The sequence below is a fragment of the Sinocyclocheilus anshuiensis genome, unplaced genomic scaffold (assembly GCF_001515605.1).
Source record: "Sinocyclocheilus anshuiensis isolate Anshui unplaced genomic scaffold, SAMN03320099.WGS_v1.1 scaffold684, whole genome shotgun sequence".
Classification (NCBI taxonomy): domain Eukaryota; kingdom Metazoa; phylum Chordata; class Actinopteri; order Cypriniformes; family Cyprinidae; genus Sinocyclocheilus; species Sinocyclocheilus anshuiensis.
The window spans coordinates 124,285-149,129 of record NW_015554107.1 but is presented as its reverse complement, the minus strand read 5'-3'; the positions used below and the strand labels follow the sequence as shown (position 1 = coordinate 149,129).

The following is a 24,845-nucleotide window of genomic DNA, read 5'->3' as shown; positions in this document are numbered from 1 at the left end:
TGTGTGTGTGTGTGTGTGTGTGTGTGTGTGTGTGTGTGTGTGTGTGTGTGTGTGTGTGTGTGTGCAAATAAAAAATTCAATTTTAATTTAGTACAATTTATTTGTGAAATAAGAAACCTATGAGTAAACACACAGTGGGAAAAACACACTAAAATCAATTTTTTTGTGAGAAATGTTATATTTATTGAAATTTGCATAGTCAAATAATTTTAAAATTGAAACTTAAATGCATGTGGATGCACCATTTTGTCAGTTTTTGCTCTGTAACGGCATCTGTGCACAGCACCATAAATCCACATATATTTTTCTCTCATTGCATTGTTCAATTCTACCGTAATATTTCGCCAGCTCTCTGGTAATCATTAAAACCATGCATGTCAATCCGCTCACACTGTTTATTTACAGTCAAATCCATTTCTGTTGCTGATCCATGGAAGATCCAAGGAGAAGTATATAAGCTGTTTAAATGGGGAAAATCTTGGAAACACTGTACAATATCAGATTGGTGCTCACATGTTTTTTGTGCATTAATTCTTCTCTCCATCTCTTACTCTGAGCAGTGAAGGTCTTCGGGGGCTTTTCTGTGTGTGCAAAGCTGTCCCGGCGTTAATATTTTCAGTGTCTCAAGCTTACAGAGAGTGAACTCTCACCCCTCCCCACTGCTGCCGCACAGAGATAAAACTTTCCACTTCCCTTTTTTTTCAGCAGAGAATTACAAGAAGAAGTCGATAACACCGCCACAATCAGCTTTTACACAGAGGATTGGGCTCAGGTGAATAGCATGGGACTTCTCTCTAGGCTGACAAACAGACAGGACCATACAACACACCTGTGGGACTCGGGAAGACCACTTCATCCCATTGTGAACATGACCAATGAAAAGAAATATCCTATCAAGCAGGCTTTTGTCTGTGCGATGCTACAGGAGAGTGGTATTTGTCTGGCTCTCTCATCACAGTGAAACTAGCTCAATTACATTATCTTCTGCTAAAGGTAGTTCCAGGGCATTCTGTTGGCAATCAATCAATCAATCTTTCAGTGTGTATCTTGATGTTCTTTCCCAGGTCTGGAATCTCTGACAGCACAGAATGCCACAACCAATCTTCAATCTGTTCCATGTGCATGGACAAGAGTAGAACATTGAAGTACTAACATAGGACAGCTACAAGTTCTTGAAATCAGTTTATTTACAAATGTAAAAGTTTATTTGATTTGATAAATAATAATGAAATAAAATAATACAAACAATAAAATTATTTTAATTAAATTAATAAAAAAACATTAAGTTATGTAATAAGCATAATTAATAACATTACAGTCGTTATTTAATTGAACATTGTCATTAATTCTCATCCAGTTGGATTTTTTTCTTTTCTTTTCTTTTCTTTTCTTTTCTTTTCTTTTCTTATTATTATTTTAAAATCTAGCCACTATATCTGAAGCACTACTATACTACAAAACAATTAAAAATTATAAATGAATTTTAAAACGACATGTTATCAATATAGGAATTCTCTCTCTTTTTTGGTAATTTTTTATGTATTTATTTTTCCCCTAAAAATCTGGCCAACTGCAGCAGGGTCCCAGCTGGTCTAGGAAACACTACTGTAATACAAAATAAATATTTAATTCATAAATTAATTTAAAAAGCAGTAAGGCATGTAATAATCAATATAGTAATGACCATACTTCATTACATAACATTCATTACTTAACTGAACATTGTCAGATTTTTTAATTTTTTTATTTATTTGTTTCCAATAAATATCTGCTCAACTTCAACAGGATTACTGGTAGTCTAAGAATCACTATTTTTATAGTGAACACTATAAAGAGGAAATCCAGTATATTTACAGATGATTTCTATCATTTAAGTTCAAGTGTAGTCCTTGGATATTTGACGATAAACAAAAGATATTCAAGATCAAAAGCATATTAAATATATTGAGCTGTGGTTGATTAAACAAGCACAATTCATTCAAACACAGATGTATTTTTTATGCATGCAATTCATATGTTGCACTAAAAGGTAACCACAATTGATTTGTGCCCCAGTGTGTTGGACAGAGGTTGATTCATTGAGCCTCTCCCTTTTGTTGAAACACCCTTAAAACTCTGCAACCGTCTGTCTATCTATCTTTAACAGATATATAGTTATCTAGAAATGGAGTGTGTAGGTGAGATTTATGTTCAGTGTAATGCATACACTTGCTGGTCGGCCTAATCGGCATTTCGTGAGGCCGGTCAGGAAGCGGGAGAAACAGTGAACCTGTGATGCTCTGATAGGGGATTCCTGCAGGCCTGATTAGATCTAGGGCATGTTTGTCTTCCAGTAACAGGAATTACATGATTTGTAAGGGGGACTGGCTTCCAGCAGCATTTGAGTATTAATTCCCACCCACAGCCAGAGGAGAAAGCGGGGAATACATATTAAAGAGCCGGGATCTTTCACACCACAAGAGCAGTCAATAAGACACTATATACTGTGAGGGTCTGATGCCTGATGCATAGATCTCCAGAAGGCGAATGGGGAAATGCTGAGCATGGCAGATATAGTTTCTCATATTCAAATATGTAATAAATTATTCCAGATTTTTCCTGTCAGACTGAAATTTAGTTTTTATTTTTTTTACCTGGTATATGCTGGGGCACTGACATGTACACTAGGGCATTCACGTAATACATTTAATATATATAATGTATATACACAATGTGTGTGTGTGTGTGTGTGTGTGTGTGTGTATATATATATATATATATATATATATGGATCTCAGAAAAGATGGATTTCAAAATCATACAGTCACTGCTGGAAAGGGTTCAAATATGCAAAAGATGCTGGAAAACCAACGAATGTGCAGGAGCTGAAGGATTTTTCAGAAGAACAACAGGCAGTTGAACTGTTCAGGACAAACAAGAGACTCATGAACAACTATCTCAAAACATAAAAACAGTCATGGACCATCCAGGAAATGACACACAGTATTAAGATTTAAAGGGCCTCAGTGTGAAAAGATGGATCTCAAAATCATACAGTCACTGCTGGAAAGGGTTCAAATATGCAAAAGATGCTGGAAATTCAAACAATATGTGGGATTTTTCGGAAGAACGGTGAGCAGTTTAACAGTTCAGGACCAACAAGGGACTCATGAACAACCATCACAAAACAAAAAAGCTTATGTAAACTTTTGAATGGGGTAATTTTTATGAATTCAGCCATCATTTTGTCTTGTGGACTACATATAAACATCTTTTACATAAAATATATTGTTCAGGACATTACTAAATGAAACATTTTGAATGTTTTTGTAAGATTTCCCTACATACATTATATATATTCTCAATTTTTTTTATAATTATATTCTAATTTGTAATAAATTATTCTTGGTTGAAAACTGAAAGTGTGATTTTCAGCCTGGTCTATATATACATGTAAATCTGCTTTTTTTTTCTTCAGTATTTTAATATCATTCTATTTGATATTATATAATGCTTCGTTTTGTATATATTTATTTGCTTTTATTAAATTTTTTTCCAGAGGACTGTAATTTGTAATTTATGTGAAGCCTATTTATCAAGTTACGTATAGCCATGGCCCTGACTGCCTGTCACTATGCCAGTGTGCTAATTTACAGCCAGCAACCCCCCTATCCCGTCCTGCCTTGCCAGCCAGCAACTCAAGGGTGTGAAGATGCCAACAGCATGCTCCGCTAAAGACAAATCATCCTCAGTCTCTCATAAAATACCCAGAGGTCATGACCTCTTCACCTTTTCAACCCATCACTCCCCGTTCCTACAGCCCTGCCTCCCGCCATGCCTACCTGATGGCCCACTCAGGCACAGACACACAAGAGGAAAAACAGCTCCAAACAAGGTAACGGTCTCATCTGAGCTCATCGTACAGAGAAAACTATTTGCATGCCCACCCTCTGTTTCAGCTCTCCAGACACAGCAGGAGGAATATGAAAGTCTGTAGTCTGTGAGTAAAGTAGCCGAGATATCTCACCAAACGTACAGTGAGGAACTGCTGGAGTACAGTGGAGCAGCACCTCATTCAACTAATGGCCCTGGAACAACAGGAGGGCCCGCAGCAAAAATGGGTTTGTCTGGCATTCGGCATTCTAACCAGTTTCTTGGCTTTTGTTGTCTGCTGAAAATGAGAATATTTTCTTTTCGGTGCAGCATGCAGTATTTTTTTTCTCTGTGTGAGCAGTTCAGTTCAACTTTTGTCCCTTTCAAATGGGAATGGTTTTGAAAGTCTTGGTTTTGAGAGGCCAATGTCATCATCTAACAATAATTTTCTTTATCAGTGCATGGTACTAGTTTGCTTTATACAGTATCAAAGCCAAGATGAGTAAAACATACTGGAAATCCAGAAAGCTCCTCTTTTTTGAGGTTGGCATTTGCTAAAAAGTTAGCAAAATATGTCTTGAACTGATACCTGACAGAACATGAGTAGATGGACACAGAAATGATGGCGGATAGTATACACTACAAGCTCACTGTTTGTGACTGGGATAGCCACAGCCAATGCATATAATCCACTCCCTGAAATAAACTGTCCAATTAAAATAAAATGTTGCCCATGTAACGAATTGAAAACGCTGCATAATTTGGAGGGGATCCCAAGTAGGATAAGAGGCTGGTGCAAAATGAGATTATTAGCAGTGCGATATATAATTTATTCACAATCTCATAAAACAAAGCATCCTCAATGAAACTCAAAAGCATGCTTATTGTTTATATTCAAGTCCTAACCATAAATTACTACCTTATATTTCTATTTAAAACTACCTGATCTCATGAAAGTGCGTATCAATAGCAGGAGTTTATGTTTCGATTTGGCGTACTATTTATACGCAGAAATGGACCTTGGCGTGCATATGATACGCAATGGGTAGGATTAGGGTTGTGGGGTAGATGCGTATTATATGCACGCGAAAACTGTGTATTATACGCACATCAAACACGTGCGTTACATATGCACGCCAAATTCCATTTCTGCGTATCAATAGCACGATTTTCTGTTTGTATTTGGCTACTATTTATAGCATTTTCATGAGACCAGGCTCATTTAAAACCAGCGTTGCTGTGGTGGTAATGACTAACAGCGCGGAGATTCGGAGTATGGCGAGGAATCCCTTTATAAATCTCCTTAACTATTACTATAACTATCACTGGTCGTATAGGTTTAAAAATGGCACTGTAGGCACATGTATCTGGACTAGTCGAGAACATCACGTATTTATATGCTCGTGTTCAGTCGCGCGCTCGGCTTTCACCGGCCCTAAATCCCGACAGCGCCTGCTGACGTGAGGCATGCTGGGGTGAGTGCGTTTTGCCTATGCATTAGCCATCCATTTCGTCTGTCTGACACCTCTCCGACATAAACCCGTACGGCGGAGGTAAAATATCTCTCTCCTGGCGAAAATAAAGCTTTGTCTCCCTCCTGATCTATAGGATATAAAATAAAGCCATGGCTTTGGTGGTGGCTTTACCTTATGCAGGGCTTGCTTTTTGTGCACACAAAGGCAATGAAGATGAATGAGGAGGGATTGCCGGGGCCTTGTCTCCCGTGGTCCTTTAGGATCACCCCCCTTTTCCTGTGTTCACTGCAGACTCTCGGAGAAGTTAGTCAGGCAGCTTTATTATTGATCCATGGCAGTCGATTGCCATGAGAAGGGATGTGTCCGGTCTGTCCGTATTTTTTGGTTTCTGAGCTTGGATTACATCGATTAGCACCGTTTACATTTTTTGTCAATTTAAAGGCTATAGGTAGGCCTATTCTTTGCGTTTCAAGTGGTTTGTTATATTTTCTGCTAGTCACACTAATGAAGTTCTTCATCTCTTCTGCACGTTTCCTAAAAACATCTTGGTCTATCACGTGAAATCGTTCGTATACAAACGAGCGCTTCAGATCACAAGTATCTACAAGGATGTCCCTGTGGCTCAGTGGTAGAGCATTGCGTCAGCAGCGCAAAATTTCGTCTGTCTGACACCTCTCCGACATAAACCCGTACGGCGGAGGTAAAATATCTCTCTCCTGGCGAAAATAAAGCTTTGTCTCCCTCCTGATCTATAGGATATAAAATAAAGCCATGGCTTTGGTGGTGGCTTTACCTTATGCAGGGCTTGCTTTTTGTGCACACAAAGGCAATGAAGATGAATGAGGAGGGATTGCCGGGGCCTTGTCTCCCGTGGTCCTTTAGGATCACCCCCCTTTTCCTGTGTTCACTGCAGACTCTCGGAGAAGTTAGTCAGGCAGCTTTATTATTGATCCATGGCAGTCGATTGCCATGAGAAGGGATGTGTCCGGTCTGTCCGTATTTTTTGGTTTCTGAGCTTGGATTACATCGATTAGCACCGTTTACATTTTTTGTCAATTTAAAGGCTATAGGTAGGCCTATTCTTTGCGTTTCAAGTGGTTTGTTATATTTTCTGCTAGTCACACTAATGAAGTTCTTCATCTCTTCTGCACGTTTCCTAAAAACATCTTGGTCTATCACGTGAAATCGTTCGTATACAAACGAGCGCTTCAGATCACAAGTATCTAAATCTAATATGTGTAGTTTAAACGGATCTTTCTTCTTGCTTTCACAGTTTATCAGATGCAAAGCGGCACTTAATATGTTATTAATGCATGTTGATTATTGCAAATTGTGATGTCTGCCATTGTAATGCTCTTCTGTTTGCATCTGTTACGTTTTCTACTGTAGCCTATACACTCTTAAAAATAAAGGTGCTTCACGATGCCATAGAAGAACCTTTTTGTCTAAATGGTTCCATAAAGAACCTTTAACATCTGAAGAACCTTTCTGTTTGACAAAAGGTTCTTTGTGGCGAAAGAAGGTTCTTCAGATTATAAAAAGGTAAGAAAGAGATGGTTCTTTAAAGAACCTTTGACTGAATGGTTCTTTGTGGAACCAAAAATGGTTCTTCTATGGCATCGCTTGAAGAACCTTTTGAAGCACCTTTATTTTTAGGCGAAGTAAGATCCACATCTCGTGCACTCATATTAAACGCGTTTATCCTGGGTCACTTTACTTCATTTCTATAGGCTATATGAAGTTGAGCTTTACTATTTCTGATCATAGCCGTAAACATTTTTTATTCATTTGAGAAATGTTTAAGTATAACTTTGTTTTGCATCTCTTCACGCTATTTTTATATGCAGGAGAGTTTGGGTGGTAGTTCAACACCTTTGGGCCTGACAGACTCATTATGTTGCACCGGTTCTACAAAACAAGCGGTCTCTGTGAAAAGGCCCTCCAAAAATAACGTAGGATGTTAGTTAAGAATATCTTACAGCTTGTAAAGAGCCAACCTCGCTTATTGTACAATAATGGGATGGAAGTACGCATCTTAAATCACCATCATACGAAGAAAAAAAAATCTGTTCCCCCAAGTTCATCATTTGTAGCCAGTATTTAATGGCAGCTATTCACAGGATAGTCCTTGGCTTTTTTTTCTTTTTCTTTTTTCTTTTTTCTTTTTTTTTTTAAGGGGAAAAGAGTCATTCTTGGCTTACAAAAAATAAAAATAGAATGTTTTAATTCAGCCCCTGGCTGTTGATATCAGCAGCAGACAGGGCTGTACTCGTGCATGCTCTTGGAGCTTCAGTGCAGAAATCTGCTCCTGTTTAGTAGCTATCTGGTGATTTTCAGCCCCGCAGCCCGTCCCCTGAGCATTGCCCACTGCGCGATAATATCTCAAAGGGAGTGGTTATCGCCACACATTATATTATAATCATTAGTGATCCTGGCCCTTTCACCCGCACTGCAGAATAAGCGCTGGGAACCATTAATCTAAACTAGAGCGACCACTCTCAAAGACTGCTCGTTTCCATTCGGGCCCAGCGGGGAATAATATAATAATTTCTTGTCACTGCTCTTTGGTTGGCTGTCGCTAATGAGATAATGAGGTAGATTTTCTTATGGTTTTTGTTGATGTTTACCTGCATCAAGAACGGTTATCTTTTTGCATACGATATAGCCTATAGAATTAGGCCTATTATACATTTTAAATGTTGATTTTAATAAACATATCGCTTTCCATAGGGGAAAAAAAATAAATTGCATCATGGTGGTGAGTCATCATCGCACTGTCCTTCCTACGTACCTAATTTTTCATCCATCTCAAATGTAAACAAATTGTTAAGACTTAATGTGCCAGATATATCTGATTCATTAATAATCAAATTTGTGGAAGCAATTTTATAAATGAATGCTTATTCTGATTTAGTCGTCTGGTATTAAATTTGAATAGGCCTATAAATGGCTGTTAATCCTTGGTCTGGTATGCGAGGCCTAAGCGGTCGCCGTGTCTGTGTTTGATTCTTGGTTTAGGGGAGAAAGAACAGCTGTTCCAGTGATGGAAGATCTTGCCAGACTTCCGCAGAGTTGGAAAGTCCAGAAAAAATGTTTATGTTGAGTTGTTGGTCAATATTGAAGCTACTGGATTATGTTCGCGTTTTATGCTCACATGAGCATTTCATTTGACGTGGTTGCACTGATGTACTGATAATTATTCCTGAACACTTTATTTAGCCTACCCACAAGTCAACAGTTTTAGATTCGTTGAGTTAGTCTGGGATTTAGAGGTCATATTTGTGGTTGGAAACTGCTGTAAGGAATATAATTGCAGAGGTCTTGCTTCAGTCGTCCCTGACCCCTAATCGGTTTGGACATGCTGTGGGTCCGGGTTTGGTCGCTGCACATCACCTCACTGCACCGCAGAGCCGAAAAGATTGACACAACGCGGTCCTGGAGCGCCACACGCCTACTGTCCACACTGCGAAAATAACGACATTCTCTTGAAAGAAAAGCAAGACACATGCTTCATTGCAGTCATATTTAAATTGCCCCTCCTCCCCTCACGCGTGCGCGCGAGCGCCTACACCACATGGTAGGGGTATGATTCAGTATGCTTGCCATGTCAGGCCTTATGATATGTTTTCACTGTTTGGTCTTTTTCTAAACTGTTTAACATTATTTAAATAAAGCAATTCTAAGAGTAAAAAAGTAGGGATGACTTTACAAAGAAAAAAATAAGAAACGGATATTTGATCTCGTCAATATGTCAACTTTATTCTTTTTGAAAGAAAAAAAAACGTGCATGGAAAATAAACATTTCGATTTTATAGATTGGGAATAAAAATTGCAAAAGAAAAAAATCAACAGATAATAGGCTATAGCTTATACCATCATATTTCTATTATTTTCCAGTATATACTATCATAAAGCAACTATCTGCACATCTGTTCTAGGCTATATCTTGCTTTTGTCGCTAACCTATGCACTACCCTGCCATTTTTTTATTTTATTTTTTTTTTTACTACAGAGCGTGTTAGTAACAGTCATTCCGCATATCATGAATAAAACTTGTAAACAAACAGGCAGCGGTGCAGAGCGATATGGAGAGGGGCCCGAGGCACAGAGCCCCCCTTTACTCGGGCTCCTGGCGGTCCCGGTGCACCAGCTGATCAAAGCCCGAGTAAGGGGTAATATTTCTCACTTTATTACCGGAGTCACAGCGTGTCTGTACGGCCGGCGATCACACACTGCTCTGCCTACACTAGCTCAGTTAATGTATCGTAGCTATATAGCCTAGGATGACAACATGCGACAAAAAAATACACTAAAACACACACTCTCTTAATATTAAAACAAGGCATTTGCTTCAAGATGACATTTTCAAATTGCATTTACGTTTTGTTCCGTTTTCTGTTTGGAGTCCAATTTTAAAACGAATTAGCCTATTTAACGTTTTTTTTTTTTTTTTTTTTTTTTACAAATTAAGCATCTAGCCTATCGCCTAAACAAATGAAAATTAAAAAAAAAAGTCTTAACGTTTTAAAATGAGTAGTCAAATTAACATTAGTCAAATTTTAGATGAATTCCAAAAGATTGGATTCTTAAGGCTAAAGCGCGTTAAAAATAAAATCAGTAGGCTACTTTATTTTTATTTTTTAGATATATTTATTTACGTAGCCTATCACCTGCACTACTACATCACAGGCTGTGAACTTATTTTCCTAAATGCATGGATCATGACGTGAACAAAATAAATGTTTGTCAAAACGTTTTGCCTTTTAACAAATTGCAAATGAATCATTTGATTATGCACTTGGCTAAGATTTGATCTGCAACAAAGTTTGTGTCATGATATATTTCAGAGAATTTTTACCATTATCTATAACCCACTAAGACAACATGAACGGGTTGATTCAGTCGCTCGCTTTTAATGTTTAGCTTATTCGAAAACTATTCCGCGCTAAGAGCATGCGTAATGCAGCGAGTGTAGTTTGACAGGCATTTGGTCTCCCAGCGGTGAGAATTTTTCGATCGATAGCTCCCTCTAGCACTGCCCCATCTCCAGACTCGCCGTTTTTTCCATTCGGTCAGTAGTCCACCTGACGATGCCACTAATTGAAAGCTGTATTCCCATCACGGACGAGTCAGCATGTCAAATATCAGTCTGCAAACGAAATGGATACATTTGTAATTATGAGCATTTATCTAAATATTAATGAAACTTCCCTGGTAGTTTATGTTGTTTCAGAAGATCTACCCAAAGTGGAAAACAGATTTTGTTCATATAACCTGAATTTAAGGTTATAAACGAACGATGGTCACTTTAAGTTATTAAAAAGTTACAAAAATATATTTATGGAGTTGAAAGTAAAAGTGTTTGCAAATAATTGCAAATGAATCATTTGATTATGCACTTGGCTAAGATTTGATCTGCAACAAAGTTTGTGTCATGATATATTTCAGAGAATTTTTACCATTATCTATAACCCACTAAGACAACATGAACGGGTTGATTCAGTCGCTCGCTTTTAATGTTTAGCTTATTCGAAAACTATTCCGCGCTAAGAGCATGCGTAATGCAGCGAGTGTAGTTTGACAGGCATTTGGTCTCCCAGCGGTGAGAATTTTTCGATCGATAGCTCCCTCTAGCACTGCCCCATCTCCAGACTCGCCGTTTTTTCCATTCGGTCAGTAGTCCACCTGACGATGCCACTAATTGAAAGCTGTATTCCCATCACGGACGAGTCAGCATGTCAAATATCAGTCTGCAAACGAAATGGATACATTTGTAATTATGAGCATTTATCTAAATATTAATGAAACTTCCCTGGTAGTTTATGTTGTTTCAGAAGATCTACCCAAAGTGGAAAACAGATTTTGTTCATATAACCTGAATTTAAGGTTATAAACGAACGATGGTCACTTTAAGTTATTAAAAAGTTACAAAAATATATTTATGGAGTTGAAAGTAAAAGTGTTTGCAAATTATTTTTAACTGTTAACATATAGCCTAATGTCATAATGATAATCAGTGTGAGAAAATTATTATTACTACTATTATTATGCAGTAATAAAAATAAGTTTTGGCTTCTAATAATGTGATAAAAAAGATTATTGTAAACTATTCGTTTTTTTTTTTTTTTTATACGTTTCTCTCTGTAATTTAACTCACACTATTACTGCAGTCGAAACATCCCGTGGATTTGCATGCCCTACAAACTGGGAGAAAAGACTAGTTCAAATGAGAGACAGGGGAGGGGTGGTGGCCGCATAGGCGACTGCAAAAGATGGAGTGTGTTCATCTTTTATCTGTTATTCTTTGTGAAACAGCACATGTCATTCAAGGGTCTCACAGTCAAAGAGGAGCGCTCCCTAGACGCTCATCGGCAGCTGTTTCTGTGTGTTGTGTAAGGCCCTTTGCTGCCATGGCGTGGACCAGCCCCACTATGCCGTTTTACATGAGAAGTGGCCCATATGCACAAAGTTGTGTGGTATTGATTCCAGACTGGAACGTTTGCACAATATACGCTGACAGAATGTAAATAGCTGAGATTGTGAGGTTGAGGGGCGTGTGTGTGTGTATGTGTGTGCGTAAATTGGAATGACCGAGTCAGTTTATGGTCGTGAATGTGTCAGTGTCACACATGAAGGCAAAGGTTCAAGAGGTTTGAGATGAGATTAGGATTCGGTACGCGTCCTTTAATGATATCGAATTATTACAATGATACATATATTCGCAGTGAAAAAATCAGATGAAGTTAATGTGCATACAGCAAAAATGAAACAATTCATATTAGTAAATAATTATTTTACAAAAAAATAATGCAATAATTACATATTACACACTGAACATTTTTTATTATTATAAAACAAGAATAAGATAAATGGTTAGAGAGATTGAAAGAGTTATCGAAATTGTCCATACAGAAACAAACCCACAGTTTGAAATTGCTCTAAATTCAGTAGCCCTACCCTAATTTTTATTTGCAATGAAATGTAACTATTACCCACATATACTTGAAGAACTCGATGTATATTGCTTAAAATCAGAAGAACGGACTTAACAGATCTAACAAAACACCATAAGGTGTTTGGGCCATTAGAGGCTGCTGAGGTGATCTAACATCCTGTAAAGTTTAGAGCCCTCTTGTCTTTCACTTTCTCTCGTTTAACAAAGGACCAAAGGAGGATGTAGTTCTTAAGTGTCTTTTCGTTGACTGAGTGACAGTTTAAAAGGTTACACAAATTGTCTGCGTAAATTCCTTAAATTGAATATAAGGAGTCTAGCTTTAAAAGTTAGTTTTTAAATCTGCGTAAAAATTGCATTATTGTTTCTAACTGTGCTAGGAAATAGAATGGTTATAAATTAGATTTAACGTCAGCGAAGAAGAAATGGACTATTAAAGTTCTCGCCATAGACATACAAACGTATGATCTTATAAAACAAAATACGTCATTATTTTATGGCATTCTTCATGAAGGTTTCAGGAAACATTCTGCAAGTGGTCCTAATAGTTACATGTCAGATACAATAAGAATATATATATATATATATATATAAATAATATCATGCTTGTGCTGCTATTCGATATATAAAATAATAAAGAAAAAAAGTACCAATGCATATTCCAGAATAAGCATTTTTACGGCAGATTTCTTATTAAGAAATAAACACAACCACAGCACTACAGTTTTCACAGCATGGCGCATCTCAAAGTACTGACACATGATCTACATATACATAAACAATGCTTAAATTATCAGATATGTACCTTATCAAATGCTTCTCTCGTTCCTCGGTTCCACCAGAATGGACGAATATTGGAAAATGACGAGAAAAATGAACAATAATATTTAAGAAGACTTTCGAATAGCAAGGTCTGTTTTCTGACTCTCCACATTAACTAAGATATGACAGTTTCTGGGATTTTTGACAATTGGTGTCTTCTGTTCCCTATAAATAGCGCAGAGTGTGCCGGTAAAGCGGTGAGGGGATAGCTAATGGTTACTTGAACGGAAAGCCGCTGATTGGCCTCGGCCCGGAGTGACGTCAGGAGGCTGTGAATAAGGCTGGCTCGTGTGCTTTCAGGAACATGCAGAACACCGGAGGCTGTTCGGGGATCATATTCAGTCCTGCAACGAGATGTCACGCGCATTCTGTTCACACTAGCGTCTTTCACCTCTTCTGTCTTACCGAGGAAACAGCACACGTTACAGAGGAAGACGCACTTTTCAAAGCGTTTGGCCATTGCATCTTTCAGAGGGACGTAAAAACAGTGGATACGTGGACATGGTAAAGTGCACTCCAGTGTCTCTGGGCTCGCATGTCTCGTGTGCTAGTTCCGTCCAAGACCGGTTGTATTAGATGCTTGTTTATGAAAGACTTTAATGCACATCATCACCAATGCTTCACCTTGTTGTTGACAACGGCGACGTGCTTTTTTCCGCAATGATGTCCTTGTCTTTGTAGCCAACGAGCAGTTGGTGTTTTGAAAGATTTCTCTATGCTGGCTTCATTTATGCATCTCAAAATTTGGCAAGGAAGAGGATGAGAAATAATGACTGACAACTGAAGCACTACCTCATGAGAAGATCCTCTTTTATCATCCTGATTTTGGAGCGCTACAGGTCCATCCAAACACACAGAAGTGGTGAATATAATTAAAACTTTTTGGTCTTTTCCTTTCGAACCCGTTTGCAAAGACTGACTTGGAGCATCCTTCATCATTGCAACCCTTTCCATCCTCTCTCTGGAAAGAGAAAAAACAGGAGCAGACTCTCAGGTTGTGGACACCACGGCAGTAACTGTGGGAGCACATCCAAAGACAATGGTCCACTGTGCGGGCTGCGAGAGGCCTATATTGGACAGGTTTCTCCTTAATGTTCTGGACAGAGCATGGCACATCAAGTGCGTACAATGCTGCGAGTGCAAATGTAACCTAACAGAAAAATGCTTCTCTCGAGAAGGAAAACTGTATTGCAAAAACGACTTCTTTAGGTAAGTTCCTTGCGAGAGTTCGACTCATTAAATACATACATAATATGTTTAATTTTTTTCCTGGTGTAGATCTATTACTGTGATTCATGGAAATATAATAGTTTATTTAATATCATGCGCTTCAGAGATACTGGTATAATTGTCTACAAGAACAATAAAATAAGTTGGCAATATTAAAAAAAGTCTATATAACAAACATAACTGGTTGTTAAAGAATTTTTACATTTTTGTGTAATTTAGATTATACATATAAAACCAACATATAATTTTAAAATGATATTCATTTGTAAGAGGTTTCACGTATTTGGTAAGTAGCTTAAAACACCAACATGCCTCGAATATAATAAATCAACCATTTCTCAATTACTCAAAAATATTTACAGTGCTACTGAAATTGACTGAATTTTCTTCTTTATTAAACTTAAATTCAAAATCCTGAATTACGCTTTACGCATTGCATACGCGTATCCAATTTTGCATGATTTCATTCGAATTTAGGACTTGCATTCACACTAACATGAAGTGTGATCCTAAGTATTGTCAACACGACCGACTTGTTTGATTCTTTGATTAGGACGCCCATTAATTAAATGCTTGTTAATTTGAATTGTTATGCAAAATGACGAGCAGATACACTAATAGTCTGTGTACTCGTCCGCAGCAAGGGTTTTGAAGGAAATCACACTTTGTTTACAGCGAATGGCAGCCAGGGAAGCCGCAGGGATCAATGCTTTGCCAGGGTAGTTGAAAGTGAAACGCGGCCCAGTGGCAGGCTGTCTGCACAGCCCCGCGTGTGTTTGCAGTGGTTCGCGTTAAGATGTGATAAGTGGATTTGAATAATAAACGACTTTGAGCTGGAAACCCTCAGACAATGTAATCACAGACTCAGAATCAACAACCTGTACAGAGAACCACAATAAACATTATTGGTCACAATATTAAGTGGTGAATATTTACTGCAATGGTGTTTGTATTGGACGAATGTAGTAGCCTACATGTCCTTTTGTTAAGGGTGATTATAAATTATGTTTTAATACACATTAAAATGCATGCAGAATAAATCCAAATTATAAAATAATTTTATTTAGGCCTGCAATTTTATTTATTTCTACAACAGAAATAAAATACCTAAGAATACATATCTAAATTTTATTTTATTTTGCGTTAACAGTGCATAAACAATAACAGCTGAACAAACAATAATTGTGATATATTTTTCCCAAAATAACAGTGATAATATTAAATATTTACGAACACTCATTTTATGTACACTCAAATATAAACGATGCTATTCCATCACCTTGGTCTCAGCTGATGATAACAGATTATTTTATATTTGATCTAATGTTTTACTGTGTTTTAGTGACCTTTATTCTTGGTCTGTTCATTTGCAGGCGCTTTGGAACAAAATGCGCGGGTTGTGCTCAGGGGATCTCGCCGAATGACTTGGTCCGGAAGGCACGGAGCAAAGTGTTTCATCTGAACTGCTTCACATGCATGATGTGTAAAAAGCAACTATCCACGGGGGAGGAATTGTACATCATAGACGAAAATAAATTTGTCTGTAAAGACGATTATTTAAGCAGCACGAACGGAAAAGACACCAATCTCCTTTCAGGTGAGTAAAATGAATTAAATTATATGAGAACTGGGAAAAAACACACACTGCACGCGCTATTATCTCGCTTTATCAGTAATACTTAGGTTAATATAGTATACTCAATACTTTAGATTAATAAGGTGTCTTTTGATCTAAAAAAAAAAAAGAAAATATTTGACGAATATACACTGGGCTGCATGTATTGAAGTCCTTTATTCAATATGATGTCTCACAAAAAAAGTAAAAGAAATCTTTAGAGGGTGTCATGGATAATATATTTTGAAAAGCATTTCATTTTTTTATTCCAATTTCCATGTGAAATGAAATACAGATTTTGTTGCATTCAGTTTGTGGCCTATTTCTAGCCAGTTTGTTTTCTAATAATCTTTTTCACTGCTGTAGACTAGTGCATTGTGACAGATCTTTCAGCTCTAAATACGTGTTTCTTTGTTCTTTCTTCGTTTTTTCGTTTCTTTTGTTTTATTAAATCTTCTGTTTCTTTCTTTTTATTTTTTCTTTGTGTTTATATATTTATTTTACATTCCATTGTTTAGTGTCTAACACTTCTCTGGTTCCCATGTCTAATTCTGAGGTTTTTATTTCGACCCCGTTTCCGACGGCCCTTCTTTGCCCATTCAGTTACAGCTTGCAGTGATCCTAGTTTATCACCAGATTCGCAAGACCAGCTACAGGATGATGTCAAGGATGGGGAAATCGCGAACTTATCGGACAAAGAAACGGGTAACAATGAAAACGATGACCAGAACCTCGGAGGCAAGCGGAGAGGACCGCGTACCACCATTAAAGCAAAGCAACTGGAGACACTGAAAGCGGCGTTTGCGGCGACCCCCAAACCAACCAGACACATCAGGGAGCAACTGGCGCAGGAAACGGGGCTCAACATGCGAGTTATTCAGGTAAACCTACACATTATTACAGAGAAAATTGCATGTAAATATACATAATTACACCAATACTAACAAACTGTATTTACTGGTAACTTATAATTGCTATGTTTGCTGCTAGTAATTTTGAGGACAAACACAATGAGATAGGCCTATGACGAGAATTTATAGTGTGTGATTCTTAAGACATCCTGTGGTACAAATTTCTCTTCCTGGATGAAATAGAAAAAAGCACACGCGCGCCTTCATTGCGCCTCTTCTTTCCAATCCTTGAGGCAAGCCTATTTGAATAGAAATGAGGACACTTCTTTGCTGGCACCTGTAAATATTTGAAAGTAACATTTATATGGTTAGCCTTTTTATACTTGACTCGAGAGATGGAGAGGCACGCCAGCTGGCATCAGACTGGTGAGAACGATAGGAGTCTTGGCAATGCAGCGCCATCACGTTTTGCGACCACATTTAGACATGCTGTGACGGTTCTCAGTCAAGTGGAAACGCAGAAATCTGTCCCTGTGTCTGTCAAAGTACCTCATACTAGGTGGTTTTCAGTGAGAAATTGAGAATCGATCCTTGCTTTTTTTATCGAGTGAACCGCGGAACAATGAAAGTCCAGCCAATGTGCGCAGTACATTGCCGAATGTGCGCCCTCATTTACGCACGCTATATAGGATTTGTCAGCATCGTTTTAAAGAGCCTCATCTTGGTCATTTTTTGGCGTGAGAGATCCGATAAGAACACAGATAAAGCATCATCATCGTTAAAAGCGTCCTAATAGATTGGTGCTGTGGGGATAAAGCCTTAATATGAGACTGAACTTAAGATCAAGTGCAGGGAAGGGGTTGAGATTAATAGAGTGGCGAGCTTGGATATTTAAGACCGTCAGAGTAAACTATAATTAGCTAAAGGAATTCAAGGGTGGATATATAGATTACGAAATAATAACTGCATAGAGCCGGTTAATATATCGGTAACCACCCTCCTATTAAGTATTAATTAGAGATTTGAAGTCCCCGCTGCTGCCCCCTCAGTCGGAGTAAATGGAGGGTTAAAAGATCATTAAAGTGAGGTTAGATCCGACTCTCTAACAGTGACGATAATTACGAGTAATCTTGTCACCACAATACCACAAGAATGTATTCTGTCACAGGCCTACCTCAGTGGACTGTGAAGACACTGCTCTGAACCAATAAAAAATGGTTAACTTGACATGCATGTAAACATTAGGCTATAGTGTCAGACTGTTAGGTCTTGCAGGTAGGTTGTCTTATTTTAATGCACCACTCTTAAATGATTTTTTTTCCCGATGCATAATAATAGAATAAAATAGAAAAGTGCAATTGCTGCCTTAAATGTCAAAATGGTGCTAAAGGCCTGTATTTGAATTTCTGTCCACTTTGAATTACTAATAAATAAAACCGAGTTGACCCTCTGAAACTCGTAAAATTAATTATAAATGGCAGAAATTATTGTGACAAATTAAATGGGTGGAAACAGATGTTATAATTCTGACACCATTTAAGCAATGCAGATCATAAAATGTATCAGTCACATACACAAAGAGGTTAATAAAACGTATTATCATTATTATTATTATTATTATTGTTAGGTGATAATATGCTTTTTGATTTTTCTTCACAGTTACTGTTTATTTATATAACTAAGCACAGAATCGCAATAAATCATTAGGCTACTTAAGTAATTATTTCGTGAAGCTCCACATAGCCTACAATGCACGCTATTGTTGTTTTAACATTGTAATTAATTACTGTGACGAGCTCCTCTATCACTCTGACACTCTTCTGTAAAGTGTTACCGATTTAGCAAAAAGATTTGATAAGCAAGTTAATAGGTTTCTATTGCTATTTGTCCATGTGCACTAGGTATGGTTTCAGAACCGGCGGTCCAAAGAGCGGCGCATGAAACAGCTGAGCGCGCTCGGCGCGAGGAGACACGCGTTCTTCCGGAGTCCGAGAAGAATGCGAACGCTCGTGGACAGACTCGAGCCTGGAGAATTAATTCCAAGCGGCCCGTTTTCATACTATGGCGGTAAGACATAATGGCGTATTGTAGACTTACCTATCTCAAACATTTGTCTGAAATATGTTTTTCTTTCTCGCGCTGGTTTCATTCGTTACGCATCAGTAGTGAAAATGGTTGAGTTACGCGACAAATACAAGGTCAAGAGGTTTGTTATTCGTCTGTTTGTGTTTTAAATAGTTAAATGGTCTGCAAATAAAATTGTTGTTTTGTAATTAGGGGCTTCTGAACGTGGGAAATTAAACTAGCTACTGGCGAAATTTTCATGTTATCCATGTGTTTGATGCTTAAATGTTTTTATATCGTCAAACGATTGATATTTGTTGTGTTGCTCCTTGAACTTTTGACAGCTGCTTAGCCGTTTCGTCGATTTACTTTATTTTTTAACCCACAATGCCGTGCATATTCCGGCATTGTACATGTGCCGATATTGAATGTGTGTTTTATTCAGTCTAGTTTAGTTTTATTTCACTTTATATTTGACCTAGTTTTATGTTTATATATATATATATATATATATATATGGGCTAGTTGTCACACGGGGACTGTATCTTGAATCAAAAGTTGTATTACATCTGTATTTTTGCCATCAGTGGATACAAATGTTGATTTTAAAAACTAGCCTCTTAAATTAGTATAAAATGCCTTTTTTTGAGTTTTGTTAATCCAACTAAAATCCCAGTATTACAAACAAAGTGTAAAAACGTGGCAATAATAAAAACCACAGTATGAAACTCAAAAATAAACATTAAGTACAAACCCCATTTTCCCTATATTTTCATAATCTGCTAGGTTCTTGTCCATATACATGAAACAAGGCAGTTATTGTTATATATACACTATCATATCAATAACAGCTTTGTTTTATAAGTTTTCAGCTGTTCAAAGCCTTCCTCGCTGTAATTAGCAAAGCTTTGTTCTCCCCACCCAGCTACATTTGTGATTTCGGTGTAACATGTTCTGTGACTAATGTGGCATATTGAGATTTGTTCCAAAGCACGACAGACTACATATTCGATTAATTTTTAAACAAGGAGATTTCTCCTGCTCTTTATTTCTATACCTACACCACAATTCTTGTATCCTTTGTGTATCTGCAGATTATCAAAGCGAGTACTACGGTCCGGGTGGGAATTACGACTTCTTTCCCCAAGGCCCCCCATCTTCGCAGGCCCAGACTCCTGTAGATCTCCCTTTTGTTCCATCGTCAGGACCCACCGGTACCCCACTAGGGGGCATGGACCATCCTATCCCAGGCCACCATCCGTCCAGTGAAGTACAGCGCTTTTCAGACATCATGTCTCACCACCCAGGAGACTCACCCAGTCCAGAGCCAGGGATACCTGGACCCCTGCACAGTATGTCCTCAGATGTTTTTGGACCCAGTCCGTCCTTTACATCCCTCTCCCTCAACGGCAGCGGATACAGCAACCACCTCTCCCACCCTTCATCAGAAATGAATGAGGGCACGGTCTGGTAGCTTCTGTGAACGGACATTTCGGCAGAGAGAAATTAGGATAAACACAGGAAGGAGGGAGGGTGGGAACAGGGACACTGGCCGCACATTCTGGTTCTCGTTTTTGTCTTTTTCCCCCCGTTTTTCCACGTCATAAATGTGGTGGGACAGCTCACAGAGAGAGCAGCAGAGGGCAGCATGGGCATTGACATTTACCTTCTTGAACTTGTTGTGTTGATGTTCTGTTTCCTTCTTTCTTTCTTTACTCCAAGTCCGAACTCAAGAAGAGAAAGAATTGATACTGTTGACCTGGGCGCTGTATGAACTCAGCTATGAGGCCCAGCGTAGCAACGACCCTCCAGAAGCTCAACGTTTGTACCACCGGTTAAACCGCCGCTCTAAAAACAGCGATTGCGACACATTAACAGCGTCAGCTACCGTCAAAGACTTGTCAGCTTTACAGAGAAACACCCAAGGCGGCTGATCTAACGCTAACCTGCAATGTTGACTCCAGGAAAGATCTAAGCCGTCAGACTAATTTATTTATTTGAAAACTCCTCAGACCTCCTTGCCTTTCAAGGCTCTGCCATACTGACACTTAAACAACCTTTTCGACACTAAATATGTTTCTGAAGGCCAGGGAGAAAAAGCTTTTTTTTCTCGTTCTGGACATATCCTGTTTGTTTTTTTCCCAAGAATTCCACCAAATCTGAAGAAGTTAGCCTTCAAAAGGCAAAGTGTTAAAATGTGTATGGATGGTGAACCCTTTATTTAATGGAAGAGAACTTGAAATGTTGATAAATGAAGTCTACCTTCTAAAATTATTTTAACAAGGGTCTGAAAGGGACATAGAACAGTCAACTGTTTACGTAATATATTTAATTCAGGAGTTAAAAGTATCAACCATGATTTAGAACCTCTTGATCCAGAAAAAATGTTCCACGCAACCAACCAAACTTTTGTATTGATTTTATTTATATTGTATGAAGAAAACAAGTTTGCTGGGGTTGTGGTTCACTGTGCTAGTTTGTACAAAATGTTGTTTACAAAAAAACCTGGAAAAAATAAAAAAAAATCAAGTAGACAGTTGCCAAATAAAAACATAGCACAAATACTGTAAAAGTGCTTTGCACCATTATCTGCAGAACGTGTTGAAACAAAGTGTAAGTGTTTAAAAAACAATGAGAAGTATTGACTTCTTAATTTTTTTAGTCTGCTGAAAAAAACATTCATAAATTGTTAATATAACATACTTAGACCTACAAGTTTTATTTTTGTGTCTTTAAAGGAAAATCCAAACTATTGAAATTGATGGTCAAATGTGCAGCAAGCAGCTGCTACTTTCTTTAAATATCAAATTCTCATGGTATGTCTTTTATTGTTCTAATAAACCTAAGCTTACGTGACCTCCAGTGCATATTAGACCATTCACTGTATAAATACAACATGTTGAACGAATTTGTGAGTTTTTAATAAAATAGAAAATATGAAATTCAGATGATAGGTGCTTTTCCTTGGACTAGCTGAGCATCAAATACAAGCAAGCAAGGGGATTTTCCATGTCTCGAGATGCTCGCTTTAGTATTTAGAGGCTGGTTTCTGAGAAATATGGCTTCTGAAGAATATACCTGAGTGTGGCAGTCTAGCTGAGAATAGCACTGTGAGACATTAGCATCTCTCAGGATGAACTTGACATGGTGGAGGACACCACATAACCCTCACAAGGTATGTGCATATGTGCAACAGTCTTGTGATGTCCTTTCATGATACAGCATTTGATAATATTCACAAAGCATCATTTACTCATCGATCAAATCAGCTAAATCAAATGTTTTTATATGATGCCTTGTGATTATGGTTGTACCATTTCCACTTTGAGATATACTGTGAATGGAAATGTACTTGCCACGTCCTTGCTGAAAAGAGCGAGGTTTGCTTTCAGTGTAAACAGGGTTAAAGGGCATGTAGTCACAAGCTGGTAATATTTAAACTGATAATATTCTTTTCTGATGCTTTTATCTTAATTTTCATAATCCAAAAGAAACAAAAATATTTAATGCATTCATTCATTCATTTAAAAAAATTGTCAAAATTGTGCCGCTTCCTCAAAATACGTTTTGTTGCCTATGTACTTAAGTAATATAAATTTTTATAGCATGTATTTGACAGTGACTATATGATCAGTTGACAGTACTTTTGTGTCATACAAGTGTATTCATTATTTATATTTTGTATGCCAGCATCATAAATTAATTCATCACTTTTTATTTTTATTTTGGCTATGCTAACAAGTTCTACTGAAGGCCTAATGACAGAGAATCATACCTTTTCAAGAACAATCACTTCACTATACATTAGAAGCACCTCCGAGTCATATCTAAAATGCGAAAAATCTTAAAAGTTGGCATTAGACATGCAGAGCAACACCTACATCTGCGACAATAGATATACGGAGAAACAAGTTCAAAAGCGACAAACTCATCGCTGAACTCATCTCATTTCATATCTCAATTCATAGTCGGGGAAAAACAAAAGAGTCAGATGAGATTCAGTGATTTGACTCTCAGTGGGGAGCGTATGTGGGGGGAATCCTTCACAGGTACGGAGGCAAGGAAGACGGGCATCAAATTGAGCCTGCTATCTGGGGGAAAAGCCTTTATCTCATTGCGGTGTGTGGTTTTAGTGTGAAGGAGCCCAGCGGTGCCCCTGCTGCACCCAGCACATAATCCACTATGAATTAATCATGGTCCTGAGAGTTAAACAGGCCTGCGGACCCTCCTGAGCCCGGGGCTTAACCACACCGCTGACTCCATGCTCTGTCACCCAGGAGGCCAAAGCTCTTTAAATTCAAATCTCATATTGATTGAACATCGACTATTGGTTCGGCCTGACCTTGTCGACACATTAAATATAAATGTTTGGAATGTTTTTTTAAATCTTGAGAGCAGGATATGAATACAGACATGCATCGCACTAATGTCATAATTTTGATGTGATGGTGATGGTCAGTTGGAGGTGATGGGTTTATGTTGCTTAATATTTCATGCATAGTTTATTAACTGAGGCATTTCTCTCTGTGCTGTTGTTATTGATTCCAAAGCTTATCAACATATACATTGCATATTAAACATGGTCATGTAAAAAGGTTGTTTAAAAAAAAATCTATTTCACTCATTCAGTTCTTACTACACTCTAAAAAATGCTGGGTTGTTCCAACCCAACTTTGGGTCAAATATGGACTAACCTAACTTTTGGGTTAAAAATTTAATGTAAAAATTTAACCCAACGGTTGGGTTAGTCCATATTTGACCCAAAGTTGGGTTGAAACAACCCAGCATTTTTTAGAGTGTATCAATCATTATAATGCACATAGAACAAATCTAGTGATATACAATGAGCATTTTAGCTGATTTTCATTCTAGCAAAGACGTATGAAGAAACAACAGAATCAGTGTAGTGTGACCATCCATTTATAGCCAGGATTTGTATCCCTAACAAACAAGGATTTCTCCAACATAAGCTCACTGGGAAGACATACGTGTACCTACATTTTTTTCTCGCAAAACTCCAAAAATATACCTATACAGTACATGCAATTCACTGCAGTTTCCACCTGAAATGAACACTAATGGTAGTAAAACATGAACATATTTTATAATCATTAGCCAATATGTCTTTCGGTGAGTACTTCGGTGAGATCTCTTGATTGTTTTAAACACTGTGCTTTGCATCAGAAAGATGGACAAATATGTCTAGAGGACATGTGAATATCTGCAAGGAAATAAGGAATTCAAATGTCAGATTTCCAAATATCTGGTCAGGTTAAAAACGTGCTATTAATAACAATTTAATATTTAAACTTTAAATGGATTCATGAGTTTACTAGAGTAAAACAAAGAAATTATAATTGATGTACATGTCACTTATTCTAGAATCAAACATAAACATTGATATAAAGTGTAAACCATTCCGTTTAAAGTGTTCATTTTTGCTTATCAGAAAATTAAATGATCAGAATGCAGAATAAATCAGACATATTTTTGCCCTTTTGCAATATGATTTTTCCATATCATATGAGTGAGAAAAGATAAACACTAATGAGATTACAGAGATTTTTAATAATTTTAGTGTGTTAAAGTGTGGCAAATCATATTTGTTAGGCTGTACTATGCTGGGCCTGTAAGTTATACTGCACAGATAATTAATTATATTTTCTATTTAACCCTAAATCTATTTTCATGAGGAAAATGTGTACATTGATAAGAGGACAGTAAAGCAAACAGCACCATTACTTTCGCAGTGTAATTGGTCAGGCATCACAATCAAGATCTCATTAAATCTAGTTTCAAAATAAATCTAATTTTGATTTCAGTGTGACAATCTATTGGGTCTCATATATTTCTTATATAAATTTCGCATTAAATTCAAGGCATTAATGTTTGCCTACAAAACCACCACTGGCTCTGCACCCATTTACCTAAATTCATTACTTCAGAGTTATGTGCCCTCTAGAAGCTTGCGTTCTGCAAGTGAA

General features: G+C 37.6%; 1 protein-coding gene across 1 annotated transcript; it reads left to right on the top strand.

Annotated features, from left to right (window-relative positions):
* The first annotated feature begins 13,419 nt into the window (after positions 1-13,419).
* Positions 13,420-21,718, top strand: lhx1a (LIM homeobox 1a). The gene is made up of 5 exons (XM_016462145.1): positions 13,420-14,310; positions 15,705-15,928; positions 16,550-16,827; positions 18,699-18,864; positions 19,956-21,718. Exons 1-5 carry the CDS (start codon positions 14,141-14,143, stop codon positions 20,333-20,335), a joined length of 1,218 nt encoding a protein of 405 aa, XP_016317631.1. The 5' UTR covers positions 13,420-14,140; the 3' UTR covers positions 20,336-21,718.
* Positions 21,719-24,845: the final 3,127 nt, after the last annotated feature.

Excerpts from the sequence above, each read along its gene's own strand:
- lhx1a (XM_016462145.1), top strand. The coding sequence starts at position 14,141 with ATGGTCCACTGTGCGGGCTGCGAGAGGCCTATATTGGACAGGTTTCTC. Across the intron at positions 14,311-15,704 it reads TGCAAAAACGACTTCTTTAG|GCGCTTTGGAACAAAATGCG; the intron begins GTAAGTTCCTTG and ends GTTCATTTGCAG. Across the intron at positions 15,929-16,549 it reads AGACACCAATCTCCTTTCAG|TTACAGCTTGCAGTGATCCT; the intron begins GTGAGTAAAATG and ends TTGCCCATTCAG.